The following is a 26,334-nucleotide window of genomic DNA, read 5'->3' as shown; positions in this document are numbered from 1 at the left end:
GGTGAAATTTTATGGAAGATAAATGTGATTTTGAATTTTTGCGGAATTATGAAACATGCTTTAACTATGGAAAGAGTTTTGCTCTATGAAGTTCATCTTAAAGTCTTTGTATCATTTGATGAAGTAGATATAGAGTCCATGATTAGAACGAGAAAAATAATATCCATAATTCCAAGGACAAAGACTAGACCAAGAAAAAAGACAAAACATTGTAAAAGAGAGAAAAAAATAAACTAAAGGAATAGTCGTAAAAGACCAAATTGGCAAAGTGGGAGTATGGACACGGTGTGCCGTTAGGGTTAACGCCTATATGCCTTTTTAAGTTGTTCATAATCTGGGTGTTCAAAATAAAAAAAATATCTATTGTATACAACATTGTGAGAAAATCTGCTTTCCTGGTGGAGATAGCCGCATGTATCCGTGATAACCATCAACATGATAACGATTCATGGTTAGAAAAAGTAATGACAAATTATGTTCATATTGACTTCCATTCATTTTATTTAATGAATATACTTCGCGTCATTTTGGGGGCGGCTATATAAAACACTTTTTCTTAACGTTGTTCCTTACTAAATTTTCAAATATGAAAGATATAGAAAGGAAAAGCAAAAATGGTAAATCAAATGCATGGCTGATAAAATTTTTAATAGTTGAAATACCTTTCAATAATTCAGTTCAATAGAAGCAATTATTAAAGCGGGCAGCTGATTGAACTTCCGCGACATCGAAACATTATTTAACTTACGCCAGGGCTTACAGATGATAGGTGGTCGTTAAGAGTTGAAACTTGTAAACATGATATAAAATCAATCTTGTATGTATGTGTTTTGAAGTAAAAAAAATCGGAAGATCTGTCACGTTTTCAATATTTCATAACCTTTTCTTTAAAAAAAAACTTTTACTTTTCAACGCTGTATGATCCACTTGTCAAGGGCGGAGCTAGCATATTAGGTTAGGAGCGTGGGATATTCAAGTGGGGATATTACACAGTGAGTGATATTCGATTTTTTGTGGGTAATGTACATTCATTAGCAAAAAAACTAAGGTGTATTGAAGCAAAATATCCATTTGCACCAGATCTACACTGTAAACTCTTGAATGATTATATTGGCTCGTTGTTTCGAAATGGAGCATAGAGATTAAGGAGAAAATAATTGGTAAACATGTTTGACCATTATGGCATATTATAAATAGTGGGCCAGTCCGTTCTTGTTTTCTGTTTGAAACCAATCTGTTGGTTATGAGACAAATCGTTTTCAAAGAAAGATGGCGACGGCCAGTTGATAATTTCCTAAGTTCACTGAATTTTCTCTAACTTTTACGCCTTCTTGTATGTCAGTTGATGAATCTCTTAAATTTTTAGGTCCAATTAGTTGGTAGGTTTGCTCATTCATTATTTATCCGTTGACAGCGGATAAAGCCTTTAATAGTCTGCAATTTGGTTTTAGGGGTGTGAATAGGTTTTAAAAGACCGTCAGTGATGTATATCTGTTTAAACTAGTACAGCTGTAGTAGCTGTAGGAAAGTTCGCCAATCTCATTAGTTATGTCATATTCACAAATTTTGGATATCATTAAGTATCAAATTGGTCCGCAAAAAACAACTAAATAAACATATTGACTATTTCTTGATTTATCATTAGAATCCCAATCTTCAAAACTTTATAACTTTGTTTATTTTTAAATCCATTTATTTTCTGTAAAATGTTTCATTTAGATTAAATAATTCATATTTTGTATGGGAATTTATTACTCTTTTATTTGAAAAATAAACTTTTAAATGATATTTATATGTAAAGCGTAAAGGAGAAGACCATGTTATTGTGCAAGTCATTAATATTGAAACTAGACTTTTAAATGTTCATGAAAATTAAATTGAAACAAAAATTAGGCAATTTGAATTCCTGTGTCTATGGGCGCCACCATGATCGGTTGAGTTGTGACGTCACAAAGTCGGTTTGTATAGTGAAAGTAAATAGGTAATTGATTATGATGTCTGAAGAAATCAAAAATTAGGGACTTTTCCCCATAATTTCAACCTAAAATAAACTGAAGAGATTGAGGCACAACATGTGAGCAAATGTCAGACAACATTGACGAACAACAGGATTTGCTGCCAAAAAACTAGAATGTCATAGAAAAATCTACTTCCAAAGAATGTTCGTGTTGCCGATCAAAAACTTTTAGAATGTTCTCTTTTATCATTCATGCAATCATAAGCTTGACAAGACATGTTTGGGTGATTAGATAAACAGGGTCATAGAAGTATTTACGGAATATTCTTTGTTTACATATTATTTGCAGTGCTTGTTTCAGTACCAAACCGACTTAAGGGACGTCACGAGCAAATCGGAAGCTATCAGTAAAACCGATAAAATCTGCTTATGATCTTACTTCAGAAAGGAGAGCTCTGCAAGATGGCTATTTACACATATTTCAAAGATTTCGAACTTTGTACAGCCTTGAGCATATTATAAAAGCACATTTTGCATTGCAGGTTATTTATTTTTGTTTACGTTGGTATGATTTATCATAAGAGCCAAACTTAATAGAAAGGTGGTCTTTTCCTTTAATTTTCATACAATTTTTTTTTAGAATTTTATGCTTATGTAGTCTAATTACTGAATATGTATTTAAAAATTCTTTGGATAAAAAGAGTTTTATTGGCAGTGTAGGGAACCAAAAGAAATTTTCAATCATCTTAAAAAATGAAAAAGTTATGATGATTTAAAGTTAATGCCCCATACCACTCAACGGATATTTTGCCAACCTAAACTGTATCAGGTCAGTGATGACATCATGAAGAAAACTCTTATATATGCTCTTGCCATCTTAACTCAATTCATTTGAAATTGATCTATTATTTAGGTGGGTAAAGTCCCTATTAGCAAGCACCTTTGATGGAGTGAAACATTTAAAGCATAAAATGTACGTAAATTGTACATGTATATACTATCAAAGATTATTTCTGGCCAGCAACTGATCAAGTACTTCTTGCCAACCAATTTTTGGTCCTTTCCTGTGAATCAGTTTGTGTCCATAATTTAAGAAAAAAACTCTAAACAGATTGCTGATATTCTACTCTTAAAAATGAGCTACATGTACAGTGTATTACATGTACAATGATTTTCCTTTAATTAAGGAACATTTTTAAATATTACATTAATATAAATGTTTAATACATGTACTTGTCTCACTGTTTGATGAACTACATGTAGAAAGATATCAGATATTACAGGTCTTTCATTAAGAGTATTTTTATCCGTTTAAGCTAGTCCTGAAAGGTACCTCATGAATTAAAAAGTTTTATACATACTATATAAGAAAATGATGAAAAGTACTTTCTACAAAACCAAAGGTACATTTATTGCAAAAAAAAATAAATAATAAAACCCCAGAATCAGGAACCATGGCAATGGAAAGCAGTGGTACCTCAAACCTTTAAGTGGAAATCATACATCCGTTTAAAAAAACTGAAGGTCTAAAAGTGAGACAGTCTTTCAGTCAAAAAAACTTAAAGGGATGAACAAATTTAATTACTGATTACAGAAAAAGAATAATGGCATCAATATTGGACCAGTATGAAGAGGAGTCTGCAAGAGCTGCATCTGTTAGGGCCACCCCTGTACAGGAACCAGTAAGTACATTGTGCATTTACAAATGTTCCTGTGTATGTACAAAAAATGTACATGAACATAAGCTCAGGGTCTTTTTTTTTTTTGCCAGAAATCGAAGTACTAAGAAAAGGCAAAGATATAAAATTTATGATTATCTTGTTATTCAACTCGGGTTTTCTTATCAAAATTGAGTAATAAGTACAACAAAAGGGTTAATTTATTGTTGTTTGTTTCTCAGTGATTATTACATTGTATGCTACATAAACATTGTATTTATATCAATTTAATAAGCCATTTAGAACATGATTTGTGCAATATTTCTGCTCAAAGGGAGATTTTTTTTTGAGGGGGGGAATTTGGGAAAGAGTGAGATTTCCTCAAAGAGGAAGATTGACCCAAAAAAGAGGGAGTCTCTCTTCAAAAATGGAGAATTAACAGGTTTGAGAATGATTGTTTAGTGTTTACATAAAAATGCTCAATTATGTTTTTTTACTATATTTATATTTCAGCGTTATTTGAATTTTAACATCGTAGAAAAGAGTTCATGGCCAGATTTTCTTTTTAATATATCACTGCTGTTTATTTTAACAAAAAATGCAGAACAAAGCATTACAATTAGTGTTGGATTAAACTGATCTTTTTTGTAGATTATGTCAGGTTTTTATGAAGCCCGACTGGAAACAGATGTTCCTATTTTTAGCAAGAAACTTGTCCAGTTCAAGTATGTATCAATGTTTAAGATGATGTCCAATGCTGTATACAAAATTACAGTGGGGAAAAATACAGTGAAACTTGTCTAAACCAAACCCTTAGCAAACTGGTGACCAGTCAAAACCAGATTTTTTCTGAAGTCCCTTCATATCAATTGCAAAACATTTTGAACCTGCATAAACTGAAGACCTTCTTAAACCAATCAATTCCTTCAGCCCCAAACAGGTTCTGTTTAGACAGGTATCATTGTATACAATTGTTTTTGTTAGTCATATTTCCTATTTTTATTTTGTAATTTTTAGTGAAAAAACTCTGGTGATCTACAAGTACATACAAAAATGTACATTTAAACATATTAAGTAGTACTCTTTGTAAGAATCATGCAAAATCTTAAAAATGTGATACACTCCAAAAAAAGGCTACATATTTTTATTTTTGTAATTAAGTTGTTTTATGGGTGTATATTATGAAATGTGTAATTATGTATTTAAATCTGTCTGCTGTTAAGAAATAATCAACATTACTAGATTCTATTGTATTTGAGTGTCATTTACAGAGTCATCTCCCTTAATTTTGAAATCTACAGAGCATTCTGTATAATTTTTATCTCCTGAGAACACCGGTTATATGAAAAACTGAGTGATAATTTCTGTTTACTATGGCAATTCAAGCAAAATATCAAAAATAAAAATATGTAGGCTTTTTACCCAAAAATCACATTTTGCATGATTCTTAGCTGGAGTGCTACTTAATTTTTGCAGTTGCTGATTTTCGCAGATTTTGTCAAGTGAACATTTTCGTGGGTATCAATTTCGGTGGTTTCAAAAAATGATAAATGTTCTATAGTGTTAAAAAATCAATCTCAAGGGTACTATTTTTTGTCCTTTTCTGTCCACTGTGAAAATAGCAAAAATTATTACACCACGAAAATAAATACATTGTACTTTCACAGTATATTCTTTGTAATCCTGCCTTAAAGCAGGGCAGTACATAATGTTCAGGATATCTGTCTTTCATATTTTAACTTCACTTTTAAAAGTTCTTCTTTGATGCATTTGTAGGGATTGAAACTCATAAAAGTATTAGGTTTCCAAAAATGCAGAAAAAATAATAATCTTGATAAAAAATTGCAGTATTTTGTAAAAAGAAGTATCAAGTTGTCTGGATAGCTTAAGTTTGTTTTTTTAACCAAATGATCTTGAATTTAGAATCCTCACAGCTTTTGTGTAAGTTATAAAAAAATGAACCAACTTAGTACCTTTTATCAGGCCACTATTTTAGGTTTTTTAACCAAACGACCTTGCATTTAAAACCCTGCATTTGTGTCACATTTAGTAAAAAAAAATGTTTTTTCCAGGCCGCCAAATCCAATTACTCATATGGTAGTGAGTAACAACTTCCTGGTTATGGCAATGAACAGCAACATATTACTACGCCTTGACTTGGAACACCCTGATCAACCTGATGGTAATAACATATACCTCCACTCACTCAGTGAGTGGTATCATATTAGAACCACCTTGGTATGTAAGTCCATCTTATAAAAATATTAATACAATTATCTCTTTACACCCATTGAATGGATTGATTTTGCATTTGGCTTTATATATACCTTGATGAATTTTTTCAGCTTTTTAACGAAATTCCTCTATTTCAAATCCTGATTTTACCATTATGATTCTTTTTTCACTGTATATTTACTCCCGATTTTGCAAATTTCCTCTTTGTTTGTAGACCTCATAAAATCATCCCTGTATTTAGATGGGGAATATGTATTAAAAAATCACTTCTAACTTAGTCAATTTTCATTTTGTTATTTCTTAATAATCTTCAGTCTCCATGTACATTTGTATCTTGTCCAAATGGCCACACATGTGTTCAAGAGTAATCAAGGGAACCAAGGTTATAGTGGTAATCAAAAGAATGCAATCAAGGGACAAAGACCAGACTTGGAAAACAGACATACAAAACAAAGAACATAAATTGTAGAAAAGAAGTACACGTTAGTCAGAACTGCTTTTAGTACTTAAATTATTAAGAAACTTTCCAGATTTGTTTTTTGAGTTCCAAATTGCTGTTGTATTTTTAGTGTAATGTTTGTCTTTGCTGCCTTTTCACAGTCACTGAACTGTGAACACCAAAACTAAGAATGGGGCTAGCATGAGCTTTAGCACAGCTGTAAATCAATTACTGTTTGTTTATATTACAGAGGTAGAAATACCAAAAGCAGTTGAGGATAAGGTCCATAAAATATTTCTGGACCCCACGGGCCGACATTTGGTTATCAGTATGGAGTCCTGTGAAAATTTGTACCTCTCCAGAAACTCCAAGAAACCTAAACAGATTGGCAAAATTAAGGTAAAACTATGGAAAAGTGAAACCTGCTTAAACTTAATGCAATCCTCATAATTTGTAATTGAAAATAGATGGAATTTATTGTGGTCAATGTACAACCATCAACCCTACAGTTTACATTTTTTAAGTGGTTGTTATAGAGATATAACAACAAATGTCATCTTCACTCAAGTATACTATGACTGTTGAGGTCTGTTTATTTTGCATCAGAAGGCTGTCTAGGTACTTGAACATTTCATCTCCCCCCCACTGTGTGGAAGGGGACATAGAAATACTATTGACCATGTCTATCAGTCCATCTGCTTACGCTTGTGGATGCAACTCCTTTGATTTTGTTCAAACTTTGTAAGATTGTTAATGTTAGTTACCATTTGTAGTTGATCAACTTGCACCACCATTTTGATTTGACAAATTTTACATGAGTTATGGGACTTTTGCATTTCATCTTTTTTTTTGTAGAGCCGGTGATGTAAGGCAACAAGTTGCTTGTTTTTTCTGTTTCATCTACTTGTACTTAAGGTGCTTTTTTTCTATCTCACAGGTTTATCAATATGTAAAAGTAGTTTATTAACTTTTCACAATATTTATCAATTTTCAGGGACATCACATTGACTCCATTGGATGGAACTGGCAGAATGCCAATGAATCTACAACTGGTGCCATTCTTTTAGGAACCAGTAAAGGTACATTTTTATATTTATAGGTTTCATAATTTCATGATCTCAACATCATAACATACTCGCCAAGGCTCATTTGATGAAATGTGATGATGTTGAAATTAAATAACTTGAGTTGATATTTAGAGAAATTCAACTTCCACAAGTTATAAAAGCCTTTTTCTCTATGATTACTTTGGAATAATTTGGCAACTTGACATTCGACATCTGTCATGGCAGTAATTCTAGCCATCACTTGTTGACATTACCAAGTGGTGTGTGAGAACCAATCAGGTTTTATAGAAAACAATACACAGTCACACAACAATGATGGCAACAGGGAATTTTTCATATCACTATACTCGACGTCAGCTCGGCTACAACCATCAAAAATTAATTTTAAAAGGCTAACAAACATTTTTATTGACACCTACCTGTGTTTAAAATGTGAATTTAATTTGACAGAATTGAAATAACGAAATAATATCTCCTTATGAAGTCAATCATCCGAATCAGTCGAGTTGGTAAATTTGAATGGCAATATTTACATTGTCAAAGTCCATTTTCTCTCGGATGGGTTGCTCTAGAGATGTTGTTTATTTTATATGGTTTGTCTAATGACCTATGATTCCAGCATGCACTTCGGTACCTTCGAACTTCTCAGATGTATTACCTGTTTGTTACCTACGAATCCGATTGGCATGAAAACTGACTGTTTTCACCAGAGATCTCCGAAATGTGATGCACATTGTTTGTCAACAAATAGGTCCCGTAGAAACCAATATGGCGGATTTTGTATAGGATTTTTTGTAAGGATTTTTATTGGTTGATTAAAGTGCAGAAACGTCCCATGAGTACCGCCCACTGTTAAACATAAGTCAATTAACACAATATGAGTTGTAAGAAAGACAACTCTAGTTCCAAATCGCAAATGTTACAAAAATAGAAATATAATTTTGCAATATATATGATTGGTATTTTTTGTTATTGATATATTTTGCAGGTTTGATATTTGAGACCGAATTGACAGACAATGAAAACAGTAGATTTTTCCAGGGAAGTCTGGATCAGTACATTAAACAGGTATACAGTATGACCTTGTCTAAACCAAACACCTTTCGGACGAAAAAGTTGGTTCAATATACAAAGGTCTGAAATAGATTTTAATTGATATTTAAGTGTCTGGTTTTGAATTATTCACTGTACAATTTATGCAGGTTTCACTGGAAAGGTATTCTACTGTAACAGTGTTCTAGGATTTTTCAAAATTTTAGGTTTTCACAGGAAGACTCAAAATGAAGATTGACTTTCCCACACTTGAAGTTTGCTTTCCAAGCTTAATAAATTCTTTAAAAAAGTTTTGTTTTCTGAAAGGTTCTACTTGCCAAAGAGAAACTGGGGCATACCTTCTGGCTACTATTACCTTTGTACAATGTTATTATCAAAACTTAACTGTGAAAAGATTGGAGAATTATGATGTTATGTAATATAGTGCAGCCATTTATTTCCTTTAACAAGAACATTGAAGAAAATGTTCCTACTAATCTGAATTATGAATAATTTGGAACTTTTTTGTTTACGATGTATATATTAACATGTATTGTAGTTTAAACTGCTGACAAAATCTGAAGAGGTATTTCTGTGTCACTGCATTTGTTTTACAAAGCAGACCAATTACTTTTAATTTGTTTTATTTCTTCGATGTTGTCTTTGTGTATGTGTTACGTTGTGTAATACTGGTTTTGTGTTTTCTATTCTTGTTGAAATTGCATATATGATAATTTCTTTTCTTTGTGCTTTGTGCCTATGTTCTTTTTGAACGTTGTTATGCCAGTGAAAGAAAAGTAAACAACACTGTTAAAAAATAGTTTGACAGATGAAGTAACAGGATGAAGACTTAGGCCAATTAAAAAAAAATTCTTGCTTCTCAGACCTTCCCTGGTCTCTTTTTAGGGTGACTCATCACCCATCTATGTGTAATACAACGACAGAAACAAAAACTTTTATTTGCAAATCAGCTTGAGTTGAAAATGCTTGGCACAGCCTTGTACTTCCTGCAGTTCTAAGTCTCAGATAATATACATGTACATCTGTTTTATGTCAAGGTGACTACTATCTAGTATATGTACATGTATGTGACTGACAAATAGATTTTTTGCTGTTTTTTTTCAGTACATTTTATTTTTGAAAAGAAAACTAGTGATTTGTTTATATATGGAGACAAGGTCAAAGTGAAATTTTTGGGGAAAATATATGGGTTTAGATTCATTTTGCTATACAAAACAGTTTGTCTGGAAGACAAAATAAAACATTTATATGAAATGATAAAGACTGCTGTGGAATTATCAATTGTTTATATTGTACATTATTTCTGTGATGTTTTTTCATAAAACAGAAATTTTTTTTAATTTATTTTCCAGTTATTCAACCTAGGTAGTGAGGTAAATGTGTCAGTAACAGGACTTGAGTTTGATAGGATGCCATCAGAGTCCATGACAGAGTATAAATATTTTATCTTAGCCACCACCCCAGGGTAAGATTTATATACCAGCATGTACATAAGGGGGATCAATGAGGGAGGAACAGTCTCAGTAATCTTATGATATTGTAATGTTCTCAAGTTAAGAAGGTCAAGGTTTGATTCCAGGTCAAGTCACACATAGGCTTTTAATTGATTACTGGCTCTTTTCCATGCATGCAGCAATGAGATATGGCGCGACCAGTTGTTGTCTCGGCCATAGATTTGAGGTCATACCTCTAACACTTGAGGCAAGCATACTACAACCAGGTCACTTTGGGGATTTGTCTTTCAGGGATACCTCTGTGAATAGTTTTCATTTTTATTCAAAGATGATTTTAATGAAATGAATCTCATTTGTATTCCATTTCACAAAAGGTTGTAAGCATAAATTTGATTGTAAGTTTTGGCTACACAAAGCCATTTTCTATTGGACTAGAAATTAGTGAAAATAAACTTGCTTGATTAATATGAGGAGCAGTACTCAACATAATGGAGCACAAATATGATATTTCTTTAAATATTTGTTATAGACGTTTGTACCAGTTTCTTGGGACAGTATCAAAATCTGCTGAGCCACCAATGTTTCAACAATTGTTTGCAGAGTATGAAAGAGAAAGAGGTTAGATTTTAAGAGGGTGTCCATGGAGATCTAGGCAGTGGGTGGCACATTTCAAAACATGTTCATCCATTAAAGATCATTTACTCATAATTTCTAAAGAGTAATCAAGGAAACCAAGGTTATAACAGTAATCAAAAGAATGTAATCCAGGGACAAAGACCAGACATGGAAAACAGACATACACAACAAAGAACATAAAGTAACTAAAATCATACATACAAAGTAACAAATGCAAATGAGCAACTGAGACTCCACTAAAAACTGGTAGTATGGACCATGTGCACTGGTAGAGTAAGTGTCCTCTGCATTTGTAGAAACACCCGCCGAGTTGCTCATAAAAAGTCAAGTCTGAGGTAGACGAAAGAGGAAAAAAGAGAATGTTTTTTTTTTAATTTACTGCAGTGATATAATGAAATAAATAGAAAACATTAGAGCCTTTCAAATTAAGGGAAATAATTCTTTGATCTGCTCATAAATTAGTTGATTTGTTAAGGAACTATGAGCATTTCTAATATGACGTCTTCATATCGTCAAACAGTATATGTCGGTTCAACCCCACCTTTAGCACCTGCTCACTGTCTCTTTTCTTTCGCTGTCGCTACGAGACAAAACACTTACTTTAAAACATTTACTTGATGATTTAATGGCTGAGAGGTTATCTAATTAAAACAGATTATATAAATACACACATTTAACACATATGATGACATTAATATACAAATTTAATCCAATATGCATAGTACCACAACACACTCAACTTCGTGTTTAAGAAAGACTTCATAATCTTGAAGCAAATTGTATGTAAAAAAGTATTTAGAAGTTATTTTTTTCAGTTTTTAAAAGAAAATGATTTAGCAGTTTTGATCCAGAAACTTTATATATAAGAATAGGAGAAGTTCCAGGCCTTCTATAGCTTGTTTTAGCCAATTAAGAAAAAAGTTTCCAACAAAAAATGGGTTCCAACCCCAATAACCCTCTCTCTGGATCTGCCAATGATTTTCTAATGGGGGATAAACGCATTTGTTTTTGCTTACAAGAAACTTTAGTTTGTACTTTCTTCTTCAGCTCCATTCCTAGAATTACCTGGTAGTATGGGATACAGTGAACTCAAGTTGTACTTTCCTAAATTTAGAACAGCTGCCAGAACATTTGCTTGGATGACAGGTAGTTTATGTTATCAGCTTCTTTCTCATTATTCTATTTTTCTGACTGGTATTTCCTATCACTGCCTCTTTTGTGATTCTGAAAAGTATCAACTATTTCTGATAGCAAAGTTAAATCAAATTGACTGTGACAGGTTCTCTGTTATATTTGTTATTAAAGAAAGAGACAGTGAATTCAGGGCTGTTCCAGTAAAACATATGAGGGACGGGAGGAAGGCACTTATATTCTTTGTAAATGGGTGGGGCTTCAGGTCTCATGACAAAACATAAAGTTTAATACAAAACATCAATAGAACTTCTATGGATGTCTCCCCTGGTGAAAAAGTGCCTTCCCTCGGTCCCTCATATCTTATAATGGAACAGTCGTGACTTCTATTTTCATATTACTGTGAAGGTTCATGTTATTTTGTTACAATTTTCATGGGTTGCTAAATTTTCATTGCCATTGTTTATTAGTTTGTTGGTTGGAGGATAGTCTTTAAGTTTACAACTTGAATTATAACTGTAATTGAGATTTTAAATTAAGTACCAGCCCACATAAAATTCAGACACTACCAATGGTTAAGTGATTCATGGTCAAGAAAAACCCACCAAACAAATGATGCTTTTTCAGTCTACATATGCTATACTTTCACATAACAACAATCTTTTCTGCATTCAGATTTGCACTTTTTAGAAAATCATACAATTATCTCCCACTAAAAGCAACCAAATGAAGCCAAATCAAGAAGGATAACTCTTGCAAAGTGCAAATTTCATGAACAATATATGTAATTTTAATCTCTAAAGCGCAACAACCAAATGAAAAACTAAGACTGGTTACGTGATCAGTTACTGTTTATGAACAAGAAATAAAACTGAATTTGGTGGGTTTTTGACATGCATGAATCACCTTCTGTGATTTTTAGAAAGACTGCTACTTAATCATTTGAACAAGGAACAACCAGAACAAAATGGTTCTGCCACTGTATTTGATTGGTACAATTTGTTTTTCAGGTCCTGGTGTGTACTTCGGTAATTTAGATTTTACCGGTGAAGCAGGCCCAAAATCTGTGACTACACAAACTAAACTTATACCGTATTCTTTTATTTTCAAAATGAAGGTCTCAGTTTGCATGTATAAACCAGTTTTGCTTAATTCACCATTTCAGTAACAGTGTTACAAGCAAAGTATCATTCTGTTTACAGCTTGGTCATAGTTTTAGTTTTTTTTAAGTCATGTAAACTTTACTATATTTTAGACACACTGTTATGCTGTTATAATATATCAAACTTGCAGATCCATTTTTTTTTTCAATAACTTACGGAGGAAACACAGAAATTTTACTTATTTATGATATTGAATTCTCAACAACAAAAGAAATAATGTATCTGACTGCCTATTACTGTGAAAGTACTTTAATTCATGGATTAGGGAAGAAGCTCCAGTTAGTGGATTCATGAATTTGTTGTTTTGAGGTTTCCAGTATACATATCAATGGAAATCTCCTTTTCGTTGGGAACCAAATTCTATGGTTCTGCCTACCCACAAAAACCATGAAAATTAGTACCCATCTATCAATAGTACTTTCACAGTATATGTTGATTGGGAGTATACTGAAATCTCCTTGTTCCTTCATTCCATCATTTGTCTTTCCATCGCAAGTAACTCCGTTCCAAATTAATAGATTGATTACAAATACAGAATGTTACTGTATATAGATGGGCATATATATTGTAAGCCATTTTGAGTGTTGTCCAGTATCAACTTGCCTTACTAATGTGAGTATACCTAGCATGGCAATGTATGGAACTTCATGCTTGAAAAATCCAAATTACAAATACATTATTTAAACCAATAGTAATCCTTAACTCAGAAATTAGTTACCCAAAGGAGAGTGATGGAGAGAAAACACGTCCACTTTCAATGGTACTTACAGAATTCCATGTACTCCTGCTGTATCCTGATAGGTCAGTATTAATTAAGGCACCCTTCTTTTGATGTTACTTACAGAATTTCATGTGCTCATTTTGTATCTTGATAGGTCAGTATCAATTAAGGCATCCCCTCTTTCAATGGTACTTACAGAATTCCATGTGCTCTTTCTGTATCCTGATAGGTCATTATTATTAAAGACACCCTCTCCCCCTTCTGATGGTACTTACAGAATTCCATGTGCTCTTTCTGTATCCTGATAGGTCAGTTAAGCTTAGACACACCCATTTTATATGGTATCTACTTAATTCAATGGCAAAGTGCCCTGTCCTTTAGAGGATGCATCATTACTCTTTTAAGCTCTTGTGGACCAAAAGCCCTAGTTAATTTATGCAATCACTTTACATTCATGATCTGTCATAAATAAACTTTTCACATTTTGCTCAACTACTTGAAATCCCTTGACCAACTTAACTAAATTTGGCAGGAATGATAAATGCATGAGCCTCTACATAAGATCAACTTATGGTTCTGCTTCATTAAACAATATGGCTACCAGAGGCTATTTCAACTTCTGATTGGCCAATTTTCAAACAGATGCCAACGTTTTGAAACATGATAGGTTTAAGGACCTAAATGCCCTATTCAAACAATCTACTTTTTTGTGGCTCAGCAGCTGACTGTGGCCACTGAAGAGTTGCCTTTGAAACCCTTTGGGGAAACACATTTTGGCCTATGTCTTTGCTTTTACTCAGATAATGGTGACCAAACTTGGCAGAAATAATAAAAGGGACAACTTTAACAGGTGATTTAAGTATAAGCATTAAACCTGAACAAGAATGGTCAGTTTGGCAGAAATGTTTTGTGTTTGAGATAAACAAAACTGTCTTGTCAAGGGTAATTAAATTACTACTCAGGAAATTATTACTTGCCACCTTGGCAAGTGCTTCATGAATGCATACCTGTTAACCCTCCCACAAAAATCAATGAGAAATTCAGGATCTCTCACATAAAAATGTAACACTATGATTTTTGGTAGTTTTTTTGTTAGAATCACTACATTTTCTGTGAAAAATACATTTTTACATAAAAAATATTTGCTTTTACATAAGGGTCTCCCTATGAGACAGTGTCAATATTGGAGAATCTCCCACAACAATTGTTCCAAGGCTGACAGGTATGTCATAAGCTCTTGCCAAATGCAAATTTTGCTTGCCTTTGGTGATTAGACGTTTCACACATTTGATATCTGATTAAGCACAGATGTTCATTGTTTGTTTGTTTATATTCTACAGGGTAAAAGTGGTTTGTGTCCTAAATGATCAGCTGACTTATGATGATGTCTTTGCTGAGGTGAGTTCTAAAAATTCATTCTGATATGACATGCTTCAAAGCTCTTTAGACCACAGCAGTGGTAAAATGATAATAAACATATCACCAACATCATAGACATATAATGATCTTTTTCATGACGTCATAAATAACTTTTACCCAATTTTAAAGACATATTAACAGAATTTTACTCCTGCTGTGTCTATTCAAAAATGTGAAGAAACTAGTCATGCTAGTCCTAAAAGAAAAAATAAATCACAGAAATTCCATTTTATCATTGTTTTACCACAGGCTAGCAAGGGATGCAAAAGGAACATAAATGGCCAGCCTGTGGTAAAACAAAGATAAAATGGAGTGTACATGATTTATTTCTTAATTATACCCCTGCTTCGAAGAGGGGTATACACTGTTTCAGCTCTGTCCATTATTTCGTCCTTCCATCATTCCATCCATAACCAGAACTTTTTAAACATTTTTCTCATGAACTACTGATAACATACCAAATATACAGCACATAAAGATTTTGGTCCAATCAGTCAACTACAGTGAAACTTCTCCAAACCGGACCCTCTGACAACCTGTCTTCCCTTCAAACCGGCCATTTTCAAAAGTCCTGGCTGATATACCTTAAAACCTGTGTGTTTTGTCTTCAATAGACCGGCAACCACCTAAAACCGTACATCGGCCGGTTTTTCAGTTTTAATTACATATTTCAAATAAAAACAACCTCTCAATTCCGGCCGCCCTGTTTTTGTTCACCTATAATAAATGTGTCAACAAAATTGTAAATGATTATGTAATATTACATAATGAATAATTCATTCACTGACTGGTTTGCATTTCATCATTGGACAGATGATAATTGAAGGGGACAGTTGTTTAAACAACAAATTTAATCCAGACATTACATTTTGTCACTGGTTGGCTGTAAATTGGTGTGTACACACGTCAGACAACCGGGGTCATTTAATAGTACAATCTTTACAGTCTTTTAACTGTCAAATAATGTGACCTGTACCCAAGCCAAAACAATCTAGGGGTGAACTTATTAGACTTTGTTGATATTAATTACCATCAATAGCTATTTGATCTTTAATACACACTTTCAAAACATTGAACATTATTTTGTCGGCAGCACCGTTTGTAAAATCAAATCATTTACAAATGATGCAAGCTTTGAAATGAAATAAAATGCCAAAAGTTTTGAACTGGCATTAAACATGTCTCGACCAACAAACTGACAAGGTGTAGGGTAATAGAACACATTAATGGAAACAGCTCTTAGAATGCATTGCTATTTTTCACAAAACTGGCCACCCCAATAAACCGGCCATTTTTTTTTGTCCCAGAGGTGACCGGTTTGGAGAAGTTTCGCTCTACTTCCTGTTTACCCATTTTGGGAAGAATACATTTTGGTAGAGAAAGTAGGGGTATACTCAGTGGGTACTAGCTCACAGAACCCTTGATTACTTTCAAACTGATGAAACTAAGAACCAAGAGACCTTTTTACATAAGCCTAATCGCTGGTCCTATAAAGACTGAAAAACTGTTACATATTATTTTGCCAGCCTTTTTCATGTTTCTTATATTGATCTTTTCATTGTCATGATCTTGATGATTCGACAGAGAGAATACTTTTTTTCTATTTCTACTAAAAATATGATTCCTTTTCATTGTATATTAAGGAAATGAGTATTAAAATTTAATTTTTTGTTGACTGTCAATGCAGCTGGCCCCAAGACATCTTTATACACAAGTACAGTGAACGAATTGCCCCTATATACTCAAATAACATAAAAATAAACTGAAGGTGAAAATGAAACAATACATACAGATGCCAGAAATTCCTGACTTTTCCTGCAGTGGGTTAAAGTGCTTTGGCGTGATCACAACCCTCCCCCTTTAAAATCTGGCCACTGGGGAAAAAATATTACACAATTAAACAAACCTAAAAATCAGTTCAAAAAGGTCTGAGTCCCTTATTACAATGGAAATAAAGAAACATTATAAGTAACCAAATTGTACAAACAAAGGGCTACTAGCAGTTAACTGACATGCCAGCTACATACCAGTTTAAACCTACTGAAAGTTGTCTCCGTCGTATGTAAAATCAGTCCAATTTCTTTCCATTTAGGGTTGAGAACTACTTTACATAATAAGTCATACAATAAGGACTCAACCCATGTCATGTTAAAAACTGCTTAATTATAGAGTTTAATTCTAAGTCTAAGTAAAGACCTTTGTTGAGCAAAACAATGTTAATACCAAAAATGCTATCTATAATGATTTGACAACAATATCATAAGTATATCAAATAGAACTATTCAATAGTTTAGTTAACGTATTGGGTGAATGTTGAGCTTTCCATGCTTTGTGTAGAATGTTACTGTAAAATAGTAACAAAATAAAAAGGTATTAATCATTTACAAGTACATGTGTACTTGAGAATGAGTTCCTTGTATTGGTTGAACAATTTGTGAAAGTTTTTATGCGCTTGTGATATCAAATACCTTGATGTAGTAATTGCTCAGTTATATAAAGATTTCTTACATTAATATCCGAGCATATCATACCAATTGTGGTATGTAAACACCATGTGATGGTGACAAGGGGTCATCATCATTTAAAAACAGATAGTTGACAATAGGAAATGAAAAATCATCACTTTTATTGTAAATTTTAGTATGAAGTTTACCATTATTTATATGAATACTAAGATCAAGAAAGGGATATTCTTTATTATCAATATTTGCTTTATTCAAAGACAGTTCTACAGGATATAAATCTTTAGTATAAATATTGAAGTCGTTGTTTGGAGCCAATTTATGGTCAAAATATGTAAAGTTGTTACTAAATTTTTCTACTAAATGTTGTCTGCAAGGGTCTTTATTTATTCTAGCTATTAATTGTGATTCATAACAGGACAGAAAGAGGTCTGTAATATTTGTCTATTTTTCTTGGAGTTCAGTTATTGCATTATGCATAAATTACCGGGTAAATTCATTTTATAGCCTTTTTTTTTTTATTATTTTTTTTATTTTTTATTTTTTAATTTTTTTTTTTCAGAGACTTGGGAAACTGGTCGGATTATACAAAGACCCATTGAAGATGAGCATATGGGCTTACACACCAAATAATGTGCTGAAATATAAAGTAACTAGGGAGACTAGGTAAGTAAATAAATGTTTAAGTAGCACTCCAACTAAGAATCATGCATATTCTGCACAATGTGATACACACCCCAAAAAAGGCTACGAATTTTTATTTTTGTTACTTAGTTGTTTTATGGGTCTTTATGATGAAATGCACAATTATTCATTCTAACTTGTCTGCTCTTTGGAGATAATCCATTGAAAATCCAACAGTTTCTGATGTATTTCATTGTCATTTACAGAGTTGTCTCCCTTAATTTGGAATTTTGCAGTTCATTCTATATAATTTTTATCTCCTATGAACTAGGGTTATACGGAAAGCCACACTTCATTTTCAGTTTACTATAACATTTTAAACAAAATGTCAAAAATAAAAATATGTAACAATAGCACAAGTCATATCAGATGTGTTTTTCCCTTCACCAGTTGTTTAGTCTTACTCTGAGCTGACAACAGTTTTACCCAATTCAACTTCAGTGTGCATAACAAAAGTCTTCACTGGTACCTTTATTGCCACTTAGTGGCTATTTTCATTTTTTTAGTACATTCTTGACTTGCTAGTTCATGTACTATTTAATGGAGTACCTAACATATTCCCTAAAATTTTATTGGCTTATTAATTTTTTTTTTACTCTGATTAAAGTAGCAAAATATATAAAATTCAAGAAATTTTAACCAGGTGTTTCATGTGAATAATTTCATTGAATATATAGTAGCTGCATCAACAAAACTTTTTATCACTAAGATGCTTTAAGTTTGTTATGAGAATGTCCCAAAATAAAACGCTTTGCTGATTTTCACAGAGTTATTTCCCTTAGGTGTTGTGTATTCCCTTAATATTTTCGTTTCATTATGAGTTCATTAAATTTGTAATTACCTTTTTTTATAAGGAAAACAAATATTTATGGTTTCAGAGATGTTTGGCAGATGTATCTAGATAGAGAAGAATTTGAGAAGGCAAAGGAATATTGTGATGAAAACCCAGCTCAAGTTGATAGAGTTCTGACCAAACAGGCTGAGCATCTGTTCTCTAAGGAGAGGTAAACATCATATAAAAGGGGTGATGGGGAATATGCAAGAAAGACAAACTTTTGGCTTTTGATGACAATTGTTCTTAGCTAGAGAGAGTTCTGGTCAAACAAACTGAGCCTCTACCCGAAGAGGTTGTAGTAATTTTATTTAAAAAGAAAAAAAAAATAAAGAGTATGCATGAAATACATTATTAAGTATAATTAGTCAACAATGTTTGATACAAACATATAAGATTGACACATTTTATACATAAAATTGACCAGTGCAACAGCTTCTGAACATATCAATCTGTTATATCAAAAGATTGACCTGAAAGAAAAGTTGTCAAAATTTTCCAATTTTTCCTCACTATTCCAAATTTGTGAAAAACAGGTGTGAAAAATTAGAGAAATTACAGAATGTGGTTTACAACTGTTTCTGAACTAGAAATAAAACTGAATTTATGGGTTTTTGACATGCACAAATTTAGTACTATCTGAATTTTATGAAGACAGCTGCTTAAAACCCTTTTGTTGCTGATTTCATATTACTTAAAAATGTTTTCAATTTTTTTTTTATTAAGGTATGAAGAAAGTGCTGTTTTGTATGCTCAGACTAGAAATTCATTTGAAGAAGTGGCGTTAAAGTTTATAAGACTGGACAGAAAAGATGCTCTGAGGTCTTTTATCTTTAAGAAATTGTCTTCACTCAGTCATCAGGTAAGTTATCATTTGTTTTTTGTTTTTGTTTGTTTGTTTGTTTTTTTTTTCGTATCATTTGATGTTAAGACCAAATCTATAATATATTTTCCATAGGAGTAAGGTATTGATATTTTTTGCATATGCACAACACAGAGAAGGGCAAATTGTCTTTTCTTACTGTTTATTTAGCTGGAGGTAAGTTGCTCTGAATGTCCAGTCTACTCCAAGAAGCTTACCTTATTTTTGTCTTCTTTAAAGCCAACTTCCAGTTGTTGTTTTTATAAATCTGGGTTTAACAGTTCAACTTTTTAATCTACTATATATTTACTTCTGATTTGCCTCGTTGATCTCATAGTATCAAGTCTAAAAAAGTGTAAATTTAATATCAGATTGCAAAGTTAAAAGACCAAAGCGCCACACATGAGAATCATATGGTTTGAAACAAGTGTTAAATGATTCTATGGTGGGATTGGGAATGGGGAATGAGTGATGGTATATTGTATAAGTTGGAAGTTTATACATTTAAGAGTTGTATATGAACATTATCACATATAGTTACCACATATTATCACATGTAGCACATCTATATTATTTAGAGGTGTTAACCTTCGAATGTTAAAAAGGGAAGATCTCCCTCTCAGAATTTTCTGAAACTTTTTTTCTGATATTTAAGAAATTTATTATGATTTTAAGCTGTTGCAGGAATTCCACCAAATCTCATGCTTTGACACAGGCACATAAGAGGGAGAATGTTAAAAAAATTTAATGAAATATCAGGTGTTAACACCTATGATGATATTGCTGTACACATGTATATTTTGACAGGACAAGACCCAGATGACAATGTTAGTAACATGGCTGATAGAAATATTCCTGAATCAGCTGGGAGAATTAAAAGAAAAAATGGAGGAAAACCAGGACAAATTTAATCAAGTTCAGGAACAATTCAGACAGTTCCTCAGAGAACCAAAAATAAAGGTAAAAATTTGTTCTTTGTACTACACTATTTTCATGATTTTATATCCCACTCAACAAGTGGATGGTAAACCTCTGTCACCTATACTTGGGAACATAATTTTCATGTTCGAGTATTTTGCTTCTACTTTTATAAACGCTTCTACAATTCTAAAAATAAATAAACAGTCCATTTATGAACAAAAGTCATCAGTCACTCAGTCATCAGGTAAGTTATCATTTGTTTTTTGTTGTTGTTGTTTGTTTGTTTGTTTGTTTTTTTTTTTCGTATCATTTGATGTTAAGACCAAATCTATGATATATTTTCCATAGGAGTAAGATATTGATATTTTTTGCATATGAACAACACAGAGAAGGGCAAATTGTCTTTTCTTACTGTTTACTTAGATGGTGGTAAGTTGCACTGAATGTCCAGTCTACTCCAAGAAGCTTACCTTATTTTTGTCTTCTTTAAAGCCAACTTCCAGTTGTTGTTTTTATAAATCTGGGTTTAACAGTTCAACTTTTTAATCTACTATATATTTACTTCTGATTTGCCTCGATCTCATAGTATCAAGTCTAAAAAAGTGTAAATTTAATATCAGTTTGCAAAGTTAAAAGACCAAAGCGCCACACATGAGAATCATATGGTTTGAAACAAGTGTTAAATGATTCTAACATAATTTTCATGTTCGAGTATTTTGCTTCTACATTATAAACGCTTCTACAATTCTAAAAATAAATAAACAGTCCATTTATGAACAAAAGTGGCGAATTTCAAGAAATTTCATCGAGTTTTTATGATCGACTGCTACCTAGACTAGGGCAAGATCAAAATTATGTATTGAGTACTGTGTCACCTATTTTTGTGAATTATGTAGCACAACAATGCATGCAACTTCATGTTTGAAAGCTGTCTATTTGTGATGGTTTTTAGGTATGTGAATTCATTTCAAATATATGACTATACTCTGGCAATCTGGTATTGTGGCCTAAGATTGAGTTTGATTGGAAATTTAGTTAGTTGATTAATAAATGGAAATAAATCACTGTACAATCAGAAAGTCTTTGTATCACTGCACTTGAAGATGTAAATTACAATGAAACCTGTCTAAATCAGACATGTGATTTTATTGGAATTCTGCTTTTTTCATATCAGTATGTTACTTTTTAGTTCACTTGGCCAAAGGCCATGTCAGCTATTGTCATCACTTAGGGTACTCTGTCGTTGTTTGTTAACAATGTTTCAAGACTCTTTTCCTGTGATACTACTTGACCGAATTCAAACTTGTATGAATGTTCCTCAAGGTATTCTGCATAGAACTGATGTGGGTATTTTTGATCCGTTTAAAAACATGGCCCCTGCTACTAAAAATAGAACATAGTGGTCAGACAGAAATTTATATCTCAAATACCGTTAGGTTTAGCCAAATTCTGACATGGAGTAAAAGTGTTCAGCATTATGAGATTTATCTGTGGTCAAATTTTCATGTTAATGTGTTCAGCCATGTTGGAGTTATTGCCCTTTTTCAAGATTTTTTTGCTTTTTTAATATTTCTTACTAAATTTTCCTCTGAAATTACTGGACTAATTTGAACCAAATTTGCTATGAATGTTTCTTAGGGTATTGTGCATAGTGTGGGGATTTTTTATCCATGGCAAATTATAAAAATGGAAAATAGGGGTTAGTCAGATGTTTTTTTGCATATATCTCAAAAACTGTTAGGTTTAGCTAAATTCATGAAGATGCAGACAATATGGTATTTTTATGCTTTATTGTAGGACTGTGTCAGCCACAATAGATCAGTTGTATATGATTTAATAGCCAGCCATGGAGATGTAGAAGATATGGTCTTCTTTGCTGTTCTCATGCAAGGTAAAGCTTTTTTCTATGTCTTATAGGTACATGTATAAGTATTTATCTACTCTACATGATAGAACTGGGCATGTTATACACTATTTTATATTTACAGTCCAATCAGTTTTATGTGATCTTCCAAGGGAACAGCCAGAAAAAGCCACATAAGTCAGTTGGTCTCTTAAGGAGGTAGACCTAGGGTAAGGGAAACAACTCTTGAAATCAGTGATATGTTTGTATCATATTCAATTTCACCAATGTCTATTAAGCTTTCATTTGAAACAGAATTAAATCAATCCAAGTTACTTTGATGCTTACATGAGATTGATGAAAAATGTTCCAATGATTTTTAAGAGTTGTGTCCCTTGCCCTAGGTCTACCTCTGTGTAAGAACTAGGCAGTAGGTGAAACATAGTATGAAAAAAAAAACCCACCATTTTTAGTGTAATTTGACTATTTTCACCACCAGAATCAAAGAATAAAGACAGTATTTACCATATCATGTTGATGCATTGAAATACACTGAAAATGAACATTTCAAGGACAGATAAGTCTGTAAAAAAAACCTCATTTTCCTAACATTTTAATGAAAATTGTTTGAGCAAAGCCAGTGATATAGAGATCAAATAATGGTCTTTTCATATAGACAAATTACATTGTCAGTTCAGTTGGGTTCTGACATGCTTGTTTCTGATTTTTCCCATTTTGCCTGATTCTCTCAAACACTTACACTTAAGGAGGTAGACCTAGGGACATAACTCTTGAAATCAGTGATATGTTTGTATCATATTCAGTTTCATTAAAGCATATCAAGCTTTCATTTGAAACAGAATGGAATCAGTCCAAATTACTTCGATGCTTACATGGGATTGATGTAAAATGGTAAATACAAACGTTCCAATGATTTGAAAGAGTTGTGTCCCTTACACTAGGTCTACCTCCTTAATAAAAGTTCAGCTCCCTGGTTGTCCTAAGAGTGTTATAAAATTGTTTTGGTTACACATGTACTTGTACTAAAATAATGGTGTGTATCAAGGATGTGTATAATAAAACTGTTATATTTCATTATATGGAAAAATGTATTACACATGAAATCTTTATGTAACCAAGAAATTACTACGTCAAGGTTTTCGATGTCACAAGCTTGTGAAAACATTCACAAATTTTTTTAACTGATACAAGGAACTCATCAAATACAGATGTACTTGTAAATGATGAATATGTTTGGCTATCTCTCACTCTTTATTTTACGTTGATATTCTACACATTGCATGGAAAGCTTGATACTCACCCAATTAAGTTAACTAAACCATTGAATAGGCTCATTCCCAAGGGGTGTAGGTGTGATATTATTGTCAAATTGTTAAAAATAGCATTTTTAGCTCACCTGTTGTCTTTTACAATTTTTAAATGATCTTCCCCCTCTGAAACTTCTGGGCAGAATTATATGAAACTTTGGAAGGATGTTTTTTATGGTATGTTGTGCAAAAGCTGTTTTTAGATTTTTGATTCTTCTGTTGCTATTTTTAGACCACAGGAGTAAAGTCACCAATTTCTTGATATTTGATAATAAATTTGACCTTCCTTCCTCAGCTTGAAGAGCACTATGAAAGTCTCCTTTTAGTCCAAGTTGTCAGACTTTTCGTTAGAGTTAGTGCCCTTGAAAGGTGAAATGTGACAGTTTCTGCAGTTTACAGTTGATTACATCTTGTAATTGCCAGTCAGCAGTTTCTTGGGGGAAATCAATAAACATTTTTGTTTTGTCACCATTTTGTTTTAGTGCTACATGAACAAAGTTCTCTTTGGAGATCTGTTATAAAAACAAAACTTAACTTAATGTGTATGATTAAGATTGGGGTAGAAAACATAGTTACTAGTCTGTACTAGTCATGTTAGACAAGTGGTCAATGAATGCAGTTTAAACGTATCACAATATTTATTGGGAGGGTTATGGAAGGTGGGATAAGGCAGGAGGTCACTGATTAGAGGTTGTCTGTATGGCAGGTTTGACTATTGACTTTGAACTTTAAGAGATTTCCTGCTTTACATCCTGTTAAAGAATTAAAAAAAATACATGAAAAATTGCATGACTATAATAAAAAAATAATGTCAGAGTTGTCATGAATAAAGGAGAAGGCCAAGTCATAAATATCGAAATTAATCTGTTAAATATTCATGAAAATTAAATTGAAACAAATTAATTTCCTTTTCTTAATTAATAAATCGAGATTTACAATTAGGAAATTTGAATTTCCCGCGCCTATGGGCGCCACCATGACCGGTTGAACTGTGACGTCACGAAGTTGGTTTGTAAAGTGAAAGTAAATAGGTAATTGATGAAGATGTCCGAAGAAAACGCAAAAGTTGGGACTTTTCACCTATAATTTCAACCCAAAATAAATAGAAGAAGAGATTGAGGCACAACATGTATAAGCAAATGTCAGACAACAGGATTTGCAGTCAAATGACCAGTATTTGTCTAAGGAAAATCCTATGGCTACTTCCGAAGAATGTTTGTGTTGCTGGTAAAAAAAACTTTTAGAACATTTCTCATTTATCATGCAATCGTAAGCTTGATAAGTCATCGTGTTTTTGTGATTCAATAAACATGATCGTAGAAATATTTACGGAATATTCTTTCTTTATATATTATTTGCAGTACTTGTATCAGTACCAAACCGACTTAGTGATGTCATGAGCCAATCGGAATCTATTGGTAAAAATAAATAAACTCTGGCTATGGTCTTCCTGCAGATAGGCGAGTTCTGTAAGATGGCTATCCACTTATATTTCAAGGATTTCGAACTTTGCATAGCCTTGAGCATTTTATAAAAGCGCATTTTGCATTAAAGGTTATTTATTTTTGTTTATATAGATACGATTTATCATAAGAGCCCAACTTAATGCAATAGTGGTCTTTCTCTTTAATTTGTCCATGCCTGTATTTCAGTAGCCATATGAGGTACAAAGTGTATTATGCTGCCCAACCATCAATACCAAATTAAGATATTGTGAAAGGACTATAATTTGAGGATACCAATTTTCTTGGCTTCGGGAAGAAACACTTATTTATGGATTTTTGAGGTTGTCAGTATACGTATCAAAGGGAATCTCGTTTTCGTTGGGAACCAAATTTCGTGGAATGGCCTATGCACAAAAACCATGAAAATTGGTACCCCTCATACAACAGTATTTCCACAGTATACTTACCATGCTTTGTACCAAAAGAATTAGTCCATTAAACTTTTATACCCTCAATGCTTGGGAAGTCACCTAATGCTTACAGTTCATAGAACAAATTGAAATGTATACTTTACAATTGACTAATGTACTGGCTAGCAACTTTTGTCATTACACAACGTAGCAGCTCTCTTTGCATAAGTTTTGTTTTTAAAGAATGAAAAATGGCAACATCAAAGAAAATCTTAATTCCTGTGTCAGAAAGATAGAGGAAACCTTGTGTATCTAAAGCAAATGAACAATAGTGTAGCATTTCCTTACAAGACTACTAAAATTTTACTTTTTTATCAGATTTTGAGAAAGTTATCTCCCATTATCTGCAACAAGACAACTATAAGGGCGCCTTGTTGATACTAAGGAAACAATCTGATGTAGAACTTTACTACAAGTTCTCTCCCTTGCTAATGCAGTATGTTCCAAAAGATACAGTATCTGGGTGGATTGCCAAAGGATCAGAGCTTGAACCAATGAAGTTGATCCCGGCTCTCGTTCAATATGATCATGACAAATACAGGGAACAGGTAAGT

At 32.6% G+C, this 26,334-nt stretch overlaps 1 protein-coding gene across 8 annotated transcripts in view; it reads left to right on the top strand.

The window, feature by feature from the left end:
- The first annotated feature begins 1,254 nt into the window (after positions 1 to 1,254).
- Positions 1,255 to 26,334, top strand: part of LOC148610593 (vacuolar protein sorting-associated protein 18 homolog) — a 42,772-nt gene continuing 17,692 nt past the window's right edge. Inside the window, exons 1-20 of one of the 8 annotated variants that reach the window (XM_088595767.1) lie at positions 1,258 to 1,379; positions 2,871 to 2,930; positions 3,552 to 3,639; positions 4,267 to 4,340; positions 5,688 to 5,797; positions 6,540 to 6,688; positions 7,284 to 7,368; positions 8,345 to 8,424; positions 9,762 to 9,874; positions 10,393 to 10,481; positions 11,547 to 11,645; positions 12,641 to 12,722; positions 13,508 to 13,594; positions 14,855 to 14,912; positions 17,958 to 18,061; positions 18,958 to 19,083; positions 19,638 to 19,773; positions 20,581 to 20,733; positions 22,492 to 22,585; positions 26,099 to 26,328. In XM_088595767.1, coding sequence (XP_088451893.1) covers positions 1,336 to 1,379; positions 2,871 to 2,930; positions 3,552 to 3,639; positions 4,267 to 4,340; positions 5,688 to 5,797; positions 6,540 to 6,688; positions 7,284 to 7,368; positions 8,345 to 8,424; positions 9,762 to 9,874; positions 10,393 to 10,481; positions 11,547 to 11,645; positions 12,641 to 12,722; positions 13,508 to 13,594; positions 14,855 to 14,912; positions 17,958 to 18,061; positions 18,958 to 19,083; positions 19,638 to 19,773; positions 20,581 to 20,733; positions 22,492 to 22,585; positions 26,099 to 26,328 — 2,061 coding nt within the window. In that variant the 5' untranslated portion in view covers positions 1,258 to 1,335. Of the gene's footprint in view, positions 1,380 to 2,695; positions 2,787 to 2,870; positions 2,931 to 3,551; positions 3,640 to 4,266; positions 4,341 to 5,687; positions 5,854 to 6,539; positions 6,689 to 7,283; positions 7,369 to 8,344; positions 8,425 to 8,947; positions 8,975 to 9,761; positions 9,875 to 10,392; positions 10,482 to 11,546; positions 11,646 to 12,640; positions 12,723 to 13,507; positions 13,595 to 14,854; positions 14,913 to 17,957; positions 18,062 to 18,957; positions 19,084 to 19,637; positions 19,774 to 20,580; positions 20,734 to 22,491; positions 22,586 to 26,098; positions 26,329 to 26,334 lie in introns of those variants that run through there. The other 7 variants (XM_088595769.1, XM_088595768.1, XM_088595771.1 and 4 more) reach the window with 7 other exon arrangements.

This window comes from Perna viridis, chromosome 8, assembly GCF_037379345.1.
Source record: "Perna viridis isolate PV_CMFRI_1.1 ecotype Kerala chromosome 8, ASM3737934v1, whole genome shotgun sequence".
NCBI lineage: Eukaryota > Metazoa > Mollusca > Bivalvia > Mytilida > Mytilidae > Perna > Perna viridis.
The sequence above is the reverse complement of the archived record's forward strand: the minus strand, read 5'-3'. Positions and strand labels throughout refer to the sequence as shown.